The 11,457-nt window shown below is 35.1% G+C and overlaps 2 protein-coding genes across 2 annotated transcripts in view; one reads left to right on the top strand and one right to left on the bottom strand.

Annotated features, from left to right (window-relative positions):
* Positions 1 to 507: 507 nt before the first annotated feature.
* Positions 508 to 8,604, bottom strand: LOC106085613 (neuromodulin). Its single transcript, XM_013249966.2, has 3 exons — positions 8,355 to 8,604; positions 1,941 to 2,296; positions 508 to 1,736 (listed from the first exon to the last, which is right to left on the bottom strand). The coding sequence occupies exons 1-3, from the start codon at positions 8,378 to 8,380 to the stop codon at positions 1,579 to 1,581; spliced, it is 540 nt and encodes a 179-aa protein (XP_013105420.1). The 5' UTR covers positions 8,381 to 8,604; the 3' UTR covers positions 508 to 1,578.
* A 1,682-nt stretch (positions 8,605 to 10,286) lies between these two features.
* The window catches only part of LOC106084968 (adenylate cyclase type 3), a 33,143-nt gene continuing 31,972 nt past the window's right edge, over positions 10,287 to 11,457 (top strand). The window contains exon 1 of the mRNA XM_059364820.1: positions 10,287 to 10,474. The gene's annotated coding sequence lies outside the window, so the exon portion shown is untranslated. The remainder of the gene's footprint in view (positions 10,475 to 11,457) is intronic.

Below are 11,457 nucleotides of genomic sequence, written 5' to 3'. Positions count from 1 at the left end.
AAATAATCTGTTGCCATATGAAAAATTTCGATACAACTTTCGATAGCGGTTATACATCCATTCGATACGTGGCGAAATCTCATTCGATTACGGATGGCAACTCAACTATGGTTGCGTTGCCAGAAGATACAACCATGAAAAAAATTTGTAAAAAGTTGCAAATTTTTGTCAGTTTCATTCGGCCCCAGTTTTGAACGTTCAACTAATAAAATATAATGCAATTCGATGCAGAAATGGATATTTATATAGTAAATTCACCCGTTGGCAACTCAAGTGAGGGAACTCGATCAAGTATGCGTAAATTCGGCCCAAGAAATGCAAGTTCCTATCACAAATTTTAGCCGTTGGCAACTCAATAGTAGTCTGGTTGCAATCCATAATCGGCCCATAATTTTCACATTAAGGTTCTATCTCCTGGCAACGCAACTGGAATTGAATTGCGATCCATAATCGAACCAACAAGGTTGCCGTCCATAATCGACCCACAAGAGATGAAAAAAAATATAATTTTCCGTGTTTTTTTTTCAAATGTTTTCTGTTTTTTATTTTTCAATCGAATGTATTTTTATTGAATGTTTTTGTTGTTGTTTAAATATACTTTTCTTATTACGGTTTTTTACAACTTTAGCCTTTTACTTCTTGTCTGGTATAGGTAGTGTTGTGTTTCTTGTTGTTGTAGTTGTTGCAACTGATGATGTGTGTTTTTTTATATTTTTCTATAATTTTTCAAAGTACGTGTATTACAAAAAAAAGAAAATAAAATAAAGGAAAACACATTTTATGCATGAGAATGTCATAGAAAGAAAACTAAAAAGAGAAATTCTTACTTATGGACGAGGGGGTAAGAGTTGGACAAATTTAAAATTATACATTTAGGCGCACATCAATTCTTGTTTTAAGGTGAGTGGAACGGAACGAGGTTCGTTTCAACCAAAAATAAAATCATATTTCATCACAAAAGAAAGTAGTCGCCGCTTGGCGCAAACCTCTCCAAAATGACAAAACTTTGTATATGTGTGTGTTATCATAATGGGAAGAATTGGAGTTTGGCATGTGAATTTTTATTTGATTGTAGGTTTCGAGCGAGATGCGCATGAATACTTTTGCGTTTGAAATAGTTTTTGAAAATGGTTAAAACTTTTCTTGAACATGTTCTGAGACCGTTTGTGAAAAAAAAAATATTTTATACTTATAAAAAAATTTATATTTAAAAGTGGTTTTGTATTTGCGTTTTAAATGTCTATAAAATTGTTTTTGAAATGTCTTAAAATTTGTGGTTTCTTGGGGAGCAGGAGTAAGTAGGTAGGGGGCAGGGTGGTCAATTTTTTTCTCACCACATCATTCAATTGTTTGTTGTTGGCGTTTTGTTTTTGTAGGTAGTTTACAGAGGTTTTTGTTTTTTCCTTTTCTTTTGTTTGCTTTTTGTGATTTTTTGTAGGATTTTTTAAGTTTTTCATTTTTTATGTTAATGTAAGTAAATTATTAGAATTAGTTTTGTGTGTTAATTTTTAATATATATTATATATAGTAGAGGGTAGGTTGTTGTGTGTGTGTGTGTGGGTGTGGTTAATGAAGAGATTAAGCCGCTACTTCAGAAGCCTCCGCACCATTCTGAACATCCTCTTTTGAGGTTTCATCTAACTTGGCCTTCTTTTCGGGTGTCACTTCGGCAGCGTCGTCTGTTTTGGCATCGCCTTCGGTGACTTTCCTTTTGACGGCTTCAGCGGGAGCAGAATCTACAGAGAGGAAGGACAGAAAAGAAGAACAAAATAAATACCACATGACTTTGCCTATTCTATAAGGGGCTTATTGAGTTCATTTTCTTTTTGACTTTTAGCGATCTTTTGCCAAGCTTAAAGCTTTATGTGAACTTTTCGCAGAACAAAGTCAATGAACTCTCCCCGACCGACGACGAAATTTGTCGTTTAAAACAAACCTACCTGTAGAATCACCATTAGCTTCGGCAGTTTCTTCTACACCATTCTCTTTTTCTTCAGCTGCGGCTGGCGCAGATTCTTCAGTAGCGGCAGCAGGGGTTTTTTCGGCTTCAGCGGCAGCAGCACCGTCAGTTTCAGTGGCAGCAGCTTCGCTATCACCATTCTCCTTGGCTTTTTCGCTTGTGCTTTCAGCTGCTTCACCATTTTCAGTGGTGGTTGCCTCCTCACCCTCTTTTTTGTCGGCAGCAGCAGCTTCTTTTTTGTCGGCAGCATCTGTTTTGTCAGCAGCGACCTCTTTGTCAGCTACTTTGCCGGCATCGACTTCTTCAGCTGCTACTTTCTCAACAACGGGAGTTTCGCTAAAATAAAAAAAAACATAAGAATGATGTTTAAATTAATTTATGTAAAAAAAACAAGCCAGGTGTAAATTACAAAAGCCAAACAATGAATTTACAAATGTATCCAATAGACAGCTGCCAAAAAAAGCCTTAGAAATAGAAATTTATAAACTGTTTTTTACTTTTGTTTTAATTTTAAACAAAGCAAAAATATTTAGGATAAAATGAGGTAAACTTTATTATTATAAACTGATGTAATCGATAGCAACGCAATTTGAACATCACTAATTGATTTATTCTTTCACATAAATAACAGTGAAATTCAACAATAATCGATTACAAATAAAAAAAAAGTTTGAACGATATTTTCTTAACTTCATTGGTATAACTACGAAACTCTGGAGCTTTGGTTATAAATGCTTTGTAAGAGAGTAAGAGAGAGAGAGAGAGTAGAGAGGCCGATCTAATTTAGCTGCTCTTTAATTTCTAACATTTTCTTATTGTGGGGTAGGGGAAGTAAAAAAAAAAGTCAAATGAAATAAAAAATTTATTACAAAAACAAACAATGTGAGAAATTTAAGTCAAAATACATGTTAAAAGATAACCTTTCGATTTCAAAAAAAATGGGCATTGGAAGGCAAGACAAAATCTGCAGCATTAGCTGCTAGAATTCAAAAATGACTCATATTAAAATATATGATTAATAGGTAAATGACAAACTTCTTCCAGGTATATTCTAACTACCAGTAAAAAAGTACTTTTCCAAGTAAAATGTCGAAGCCCTAAAGTCGATAACGAAAATGTGTAGTTTTATTGGCTTAGTTTTGGCTAAATCAATTAATGAGTTGCAAAAATTATTGGAGAAAGTCACTAAACAATAATTAATATAAGAAATTTTAGTGTTATAGCACCTCCTAGGTATTGTAAAGTTGATGAACTTGTAAAACTAGAAACTACCTTACACATACCAGGCAAACTGGAATATGTGGGTGGATATATATCTAACATGTAAGCTTTTTTCAGAATGAGGGCCAAAGGGCAACGAATGACAGATGGCCACACAAAGTGAGGATTGTGAAAACCACAACTATGTAGTCTAATCTAGACTTGGAAGAGATCTACAGCTATGCTTTAGTCGACTCGAAAAGATGTCCCAATCATTGTGTCAGTCATGTCAGGTCACCGTCTCATCGGATAAAATGAAGCTTACAAGTAACGACTTCTGCTCAAGTTGTAAGGACGAAGAGGATATATCACTGACAAACATTTCTCATTTCTTGGAGGATTTGTTAGAATAAATGAAATAAAAATAATTTAGCTGACGTGAACAGTTGCAAGTTGTTGGTTTATTTTAAAGGATCCTAGGAGTACCTAACGTTGGACCCCAAGTCTGCTATAACTGTAAGCCAACTGATAGCAACAATACACTTTAATTGACTCTCAAACCTTCAATTGATTCTCAGAGCCTCATGTTTACACAACTTTTCTGCAAGAGAACATTCCGTTCTCTAGTAAGATGTCTCATTAAGGGTTTGTATTCTTTTCTGCTGTCGGAATAGCCGCTGGAATTTGTAATTGTTTCGCGAGCGAAATTTTACAGAAATTAAATGTTTTTTTTCCATACCAAAACACGTTTGTTTATCCGCACTTATTGTTTTCTCTATTTTATATATTTTTTCTCAAATAAATAAAGAAATACGAGCCATTGAAACCAATGAAACAAACAAAAATGCCGGCAATAGTTTCAAGTGTTGCCACTATAATAGTTTTTTGCCATTTTCCCCATTATAAACAAAGCACTACTACTCCGCCGATTTTTAGCCAACGTTCCGCAGACGTTTTTTTATATGAATTTTGACAGCATTCCGCTCGAAAAAATAAACAAAATACTCAGCTTAACGTAAATAAACAGTTGCAGCAATGGTACCTACACATCTAAATAAAATCTTTCAAACAACTCCCAGTTGTCCATCCTGTAACCAGCTGGCACCATCATCCAGTTCAGTAGCTAACTTTAAGCCAATTTTGTCTCTACAGTTTAATTTTAAGCAAAATTCATAAAATGTAGTTATGTATGTATTTTGCCCTCAAATACTATTTACCGAACTAGTAAAAAGTATTGCTAAAAGAATGCGTTTTAAAAAAGTTATCCTTCTTTTTGCGTACAAGATTTGCACCACCAAAAAATTAACATTCACTGATAGATTTGAATCCCCCGACCGGCATTTTATTTTCCACAAACTAATTTTAGAAAATTCGGCGTAATTTTTCTTTGCAGATACTTGCTGTGGCGGTAATGCTTATTGCGTTATTCCATCATTAACAAAGTGATGCTGGTAGGTTAGAGAACGCGTGGAAGACTACGAAATATTAGATGATGAGTTCAAATTTCCGAGCAAAAACTGACAAAAACTATAGAATTGTTCAAGTAGAAAAGTGACAGAAAAAAAAACCGTGAGCAGGAGGCAGAAAACATTTATTTTTTGAAAATCGACAAATTTCAAAAGATCCAATTTAACCTATTGAAGCGGCTAGCATTAATCAGTCGGAAGTTAGCAGGACTTTAATGGCCGGGTTAATATGAAGTTAGTGCAACCCATCCTACCGTAGAAAGTATAACAAAATATTTACATGTCAGCGCAATACTTTTCTCAAACGTAAACGTGATTACAAGGATTTACAGAGAGGTTACCATTATCAAATTTAGAAGTGGCAAAAAGTCAGTTCTTTACTTAAAAATGTTATGGGTAGTGCTGAATTATGCTTTTCACGTCAATGGCTTTGTATACGCTAAAACTATGGCTAACAACTTAAGCAAGGTACTCTCTTAAGTTGTGAAAAACTTCAACAAATACCTATCTTCATTTACTTACAACAATCCCATGGCAGGCGGTTGTGCGTACCGCATTGACCCGATTGATTCCTTCATCGGCATGGGCTTCCGCCTCAGAGTACAACACACTGCTACAACAACAACAGATCTTTACCTACTTAACATATTTACAACAAATTTTCTATACCAACACTGTACTGCCACTTTCCAGTCATTAGACTAAAGAAAAATTTAATTTTTCGCAGCTTTTGTGTGGGGACTAGCCAGGATTCGAACTCACTTTGCTATACATATGGGACATGGTTGTTTAAATGTAAACACAAAATAAAGAAGGAATTAGTGAAATGTTGCACTTGAGTGGGAAAAGTGGTTCAAAATTCAAAAAGTATGGTATTGTGGCACATCGTCGATAGTGTCAAATTTGATACTGAAGTGACATAACAATAACTCTACATAAATTTGACTATCCTGCGCCAGGGATCTAAAAATATATTGCGGTCTCACTACAACCAGCTCCCAATTTAAAAAAAGGAGAATTATTTGTGCCCATTAGTTAATGCATCGTTAAGAAAATTCTTTCGATAACAAGTCCAATTTCTGTAAAATTTTCGGTTTTCTCAATTTCTTTTTAACAGTAAGTAAATAATGTAATTAAAAGCCTTGAATTGGATCGTGGGTTAACCTCGCTCACAGCATGCCTATTCTTGCACTCTCCTAAACAAACATTTTTTTTTTACATTATATTGTAAAAATGCCATGGAGAAATCGCATAAGTTTACCAAATTCTCTCACAACTCTCTTATTAAAACAAAACAAAAAAAAAAACGCTGCCTTCTCTCTCGCACATACATAATTCGCATTACTTACAACAATTAAAATTCAACGCTTAAGGTCACCGTCCAAGAGGAAATATGTTAATAACACAGCAACAAAAACAAAAAGGAAGGAAATTATTTACACACACACTGCACTTCCAAAAATAGAAGCATACTCAACATCTGCCGTCTATATTTTGTAGTTTACAGTTTACGTCGTTTTTTTTGCACACAGCTTTTCTCTCCCTCCACTGTTTTTTCGGCATTTGATAGTTTCTTTCGCTCAGTAACAATAGCCACATTATGCCAAACGTGTATTTTTTCTACTCTCAATAAAAGAAAAACACGATATGCCAAAGCAGAGGGAGGGGAAAACATGACAAACAAATGCCGAGCACACATTGCGAAAAAGCGGTCAAAAACATAAGGGGCGATAGGAAAGAAAGAAAAAAAAACATTGTTGATTTTGATTGCTGTGTTCGTTGGCCTCTTTTAATGCCGCGCCGGCCCAACAATTTCAACATTTTAAACTCACAAAGTAATAGAACAAGGTGAAAAGAAACGCAACAATAGCCAATGCCGCCAATGTTGACGGCTGTGCAAAAATAAAAGAGAGAAGCAAATACATTAGGGGAAGAAGGTTTTTAGCGCGCTTTGCTGCCGCCAACAGATCAATGGACGAGGAACAAAGAAGCGTGTGAGAAAGGAAGCGAAAAAGAGATGACCAAATATAACCCTTGTTTAAAACAGAAAACAGAGCACAAAATATTAAACCAAAAAAATAACGGACATTTAATGAACGCCACACACACACATATATATATATACATTTGAATACAGAGAGGAGCTCACAGAAAAGTAAACTGCCAAATGAAAAATGGTGTTTTTTGAAGTTAACGAAGAAGATGGCTTTCTGCGTTCGTTTTTTCTTTTTTGCACAAAAACCTTTTCGAGAAAGATAACACGGCAGCGGTATGAACTAGACAAACAGTGGGAAAGCAATGTGTGGTATTTACTGATGGGGAAGGGGAGAAAACAAAAATGAATGTGTTAATAAAACACACACACAAAGCTAATTCAGACTGAATGAAATAACAATGTATTAAAAAACGTGTTTTTCAAGACTTTCAGAAATTAAGTAAAATGTGAATCGCCCGCTACGAACCCCTGCCAAAAAGAGTGTAGAAACTACACAATTCTCTGCTCCCCAATTTAACCATACACAAGAATATATTTACGTATGTACCCAACAATTTAGCAGCACATGTATGTATAAAGGCATAAGTAATAAATTATTTTTAAATCTAGCAGCTTGTAAAACACAAAGCAAAAGAAAGAAATCGAATGCAAATTGATGCGCTTCGCTCCATTATTTTTGCAGCAATTGAGGGAAATTGACATTTTGAGGGGGACTAATGAAGAATATGGAATGAGTAATGCATAGTCTTGATGAACAAAATTCTATTACAGAAATACCAAAAGAATATGTAATTATGTGTGTTGTGTTTAAATATGCTCCCACAATTTACTAAAGATACTTTTTTCCCCCCCTCCTTCCACAATCAAAATCAACTCTTTCGCAATTCCATTGTTTCCCAGCATACAGAAGACGATTGTTGTAATGCAAAATCATACACATATTTTTCTCAGCCGGCATGTAAGCCGAGTCTAGAAGTACACCCCGCGCGCAAAAACCAACCAACATTCATATCCCGACGATATCATCATGGTCTTCACCATTGTGGTTGTATATACATTGTGTATACAATACCCCCACTCCAACACACAATGTACCAAATTCTCCTGACATCTGAAACATACCTTTTAAGTCTACAAAAACAACAACCCGGCACTATGTGATGGCGGTGGTGGTAACGGCGGCTACATCGACGACAACTGCGACAGCAGCAGTAACAAAACTCAAGCGCACATACACACACAAACAACTGCCGCAAAAACTACGCTTGGCGTCGTTTTTAATTTCGAAGAAATTTTTTATAACGCCAGTGTTTTCAAATGCCGCTTCACTTTATACAGTTGTTGTACATAAATAATAGCAACACACAAACACACGCACAACACAAAACGGCGAGAAGTGGTAGACTGAAAGAAACAACTATACCATGCTGTGGTACAACAAAAAGGCATGAGAGAAAACAAGACAACATCACTAACTACACCAATAGACGCCGTGCATTTTTTTTCGCAAATGCCGCTGTTTTGTGATACAGACAAAATTTCAAAAATTTTCATCGGCTTTCCTTTAGCTTCATAAAATGTATAGACAATTTTTCAGAATTTTCATTTAATTTTTTTTGCTCCCCGCATATATACACAACAAATTTAATGTTGATTTGCAATTCAACGAACTTCTCGAAATTAGCTGGCGATTTTTTATAACGCTGGGAAATGTATTTCATTTCATACTCACTTCTTTTCTACAGCAACATCGGCCATTTTGTTGAAGTTTGGTTTTTGAAAACTTGTTTAAAAAAATTTAAAATAGGGTTTTGTTAGAAATTTGTATTTTATGATAAATAAAACACAAATCTAGTCACAGTCACTTTATGTAGAATTGTTGTACAGTTAAATTTTTTTTTTAAAAATTTCAAAACTTTCTTTCCACACCACTTTCACGTCTGCACTGCTTCGCTGATTAACGCCGAATGAATGTCGAATAGAGTTGGGTAGTAGTTCATTGGAACTTATCGAAGTAAGGAACTGCTGGAACTAGTTCCATCTCTTTCTTTCTTGTAGTTCCATAGCTCCTTTTTTTGCATGTACACTTTTCTTTTTCTCCCTTTTGTTAATTTGTACACCAGCTGATTGGCTTGCCATATTTTTCAGCTTCATACAACAACTAAATAAAAGCGTCATCATTTTCAATAGGCAACAACTGGGTACGTTGTGATTTAGGTGGAAGGAAAATAAATTATTTGTGGCAACCACATTAAATGAATGTGGTAGCACATATAAACAAAAGCGGTGGCATCCATATACTATTTTTTAATTGTCAACAAATTTAAATTGTTTTGATGCGCTTCGATTTGCATCGAAACTTAATACTTGTTTAAAACAAAGTACAAACAATCAATTTTCAAATTTCATCACAATCGGATGAAAAATGCTCATTTTATTGGCTCAATACTCTATATCGGGAGATCGGTCTATATGGCACTTATATCCAAATATGATAAAGGGGTACCAAAACTCGTACATCCTGTTTCGGAATTTCATCGAAATAGGATATAAAATGCTCCTTTTATAGACTCAATACCATATATCGGCAGATTGGTTCATATGGTAGCCATATATATATATATATGGTCCGATCAAGACCGCATTTCACAGGAATAGGTAAGGGTCTACCATAATACCCTATATCGGGAGATCAGGCAGTTATATCTGGACCACACTTCACAGAAATGAGTAGGGGTCTACCAGAACTCACTGTGCCAAATTTCATCGAAATCGGAAGGAAAATTACCAATTTATTATACAAGAATTCAAGTCTGGAAATCGGTCTATATATAATTAAGTTCCGATTTTATAAGATCAGAAAGTCAGGTAAAAACCAAAAAGGTTTTTACCCAATTACCAAAAAAGGCATTTATTGGTTATTTACCCAATAAATACCTTTTTTGGTTTAGGTATTTGCAAATGCAAATTTGCCCATGGCAAACATTGTACGAAAGTGGAATGGAGAAGGAGAGTGAGAACGACGTCGCACTCTTGAGTCAAGCCGCGCTGCCAAATGTTGCCAATTTTTTGCTTCCAAAATAGCAATGTACCGATTTATTAGCTTAAAATAAAAATTTTTTTAAATTCATCTCTCAAAACCCATCGAAATATTATTTTTTCTTACAAAGTATACATATGGGTCTCCTGATCGTCGTAATAGGGGAAATATGCAAATCGGCATTTGCTAATTTTGAAGCAAAAAATCGGCAATTTTGCAGCCCTGCATCGACGTGTTTACACGAATGGCTACACCAACAGCAGACGACCAGCGTCAGTGATGGCAGCGAAAGGTAGCAGCGTGCAGTCACAGCATTTAGTAAAGGGTGGGAAGGGTACGTCTGCTTCCCTCATTAACGCCGAATGAATGTCGAAGTTCGAGCTGCACTTCTACTATGCGAATGAGCGTTTCATGTATAAAGCACGAATTGAACGCAAACAGCGAGGGAGAGCGAGACAGCGCTGGAGCGCAGCAATGGCAGACATGCACCACCCCTCACCGAACAGTGCAACAATCGCATCTATTGCTCGTTCTCTCTCACACTCGCTCATACATTCAGAGCGGTTATCGCAGTAACCGGTGTGCGAATAACTTAATTGTGCAAGTCTGGCATCATTTAATGTATCTAGCATCAGTCAAGTATTATGGTGTTATCCAAACAATTTATTGTGCTGTGAATTAATCCATAATGAACGGTTTAAAATCACAATGATATACGCTATCAGTCCATTCTACCACCCAGAAAGTTTCAAATTATTTTAACAATGCTTGTGCTTTTCCGCGCAAAACAAAAATTTCCATATTTGACGAAGGTATGTACCAGGTTTCCCTCAAAGGGCATGTACATGTTTAGTTGGATCGTTCAAAGAAGAAAGAATTTTACTACATGGTCTATTTTTGTTTGCTGTTTTTTTAAGCAAGACTTTTAACATTTAAACGCTGGTACTATAGTCTTTCGCGATATTTTTCATCGATTACTTTATATAGGTAATAGATTTAAAGGCAAAACAACTTGCTGATTTCATTCAGTAAAACATTCCCTCATAACGTGTGATAAAATTTCAATTAAATTGTTGTTTTATTTAGGTTTTTGTAGTGTTTTTCGCGATTACTGTTTTAAAAACTAGACAAATAACAGCGATAAAATAACAATTTTATTAATTTTTTCCAAAAGAAATGAGAGAATGTCCTATTGAATGAAATCAGCAAGTTTTTTTCTTTAAAATCTATTATCTAAAAATAGTATTCGTCGAAAAATATCCCGAAAAGCGAATATAGTACCAGCCTTTAGTCGGCGGCCAGGGTTAAAAGATATATCTTTAGAATTAAATTATTTATGCTTTGTCAAAAAATCGTTTCATTGATGACTATTGCCTTAAGGTGGGTGGTTATTCCCGGTTCCACAGGGAAATACCCATGTTTTCACGACTCGTTTTTTGAAACACTACCAAAATCTCATTGATAACATAATACTTTTATTAAAATTTTGTCACGAGTAAAGGCTAGTACTATATTCGTTTTTCACAGTTGAAAACACATATTATTCACGGTTACTTTTTGAAACACTACAAAAATCTCAATGAACCCATAGTACTTTTGAGAAATTTTTTTCATTAGTAATGAGGGAATATCCTCATCAATGCAATCAGCAAGTTTTTTTGCTTCAAAATCTATTATTTAAAAAAAAATAATCACGAAAAAACAGTTGCGAAAAACAAACATAGTACAAGTCATAATGAATGAATGCCCTAATAGAGAAAATCACCAAGTTTTTTTTGCTTCAAAAATTATTATT

Source organism: Stomoxys calcitrans, chromosome 3 (genome assembly GCF_963082655.1).
Source record: "Stomoxys calcitrans chromosome 3, idStoCalc2.1, whole genome shotgun sequence".
In the NCBI taxonomy this organism is placed as follows: domain Eukaryota; kingdom Metazoa; phylum Arthropoda; class Insecta; order Diptera; family Muscidae; genus Stomoxys; species Stomoxys calcitrans.
Note: the sequence above shows the minus strand (reverse complement) of the source record. Positions and strands in the feature narration are given on the sequence as shown.

Bases quoted from the DNA above. Each gene is read 5' to 3' on its own strand.
- LOC106085613 (XM_013249966.2), bottom strand. From the start codon at position 8,380: ATGGCCGATGTTGCTGTAGAAAAGAA. The intron at 2,297-8,354 runs GTGAGTATGAAA...TTTTTATTTTAG, and splicing joins GATGTTGCTGTAGAAAAGAA to CGAAACTCCCGTTGTTGAGA. The intron at 1,737-1,940 runs GTAGGTTTGTTT...TCCTCTCTGTAG, and splicing joins AGCTAATGGTGATTCTACAG to ATTCTGCTCCCGCTGAAGCC.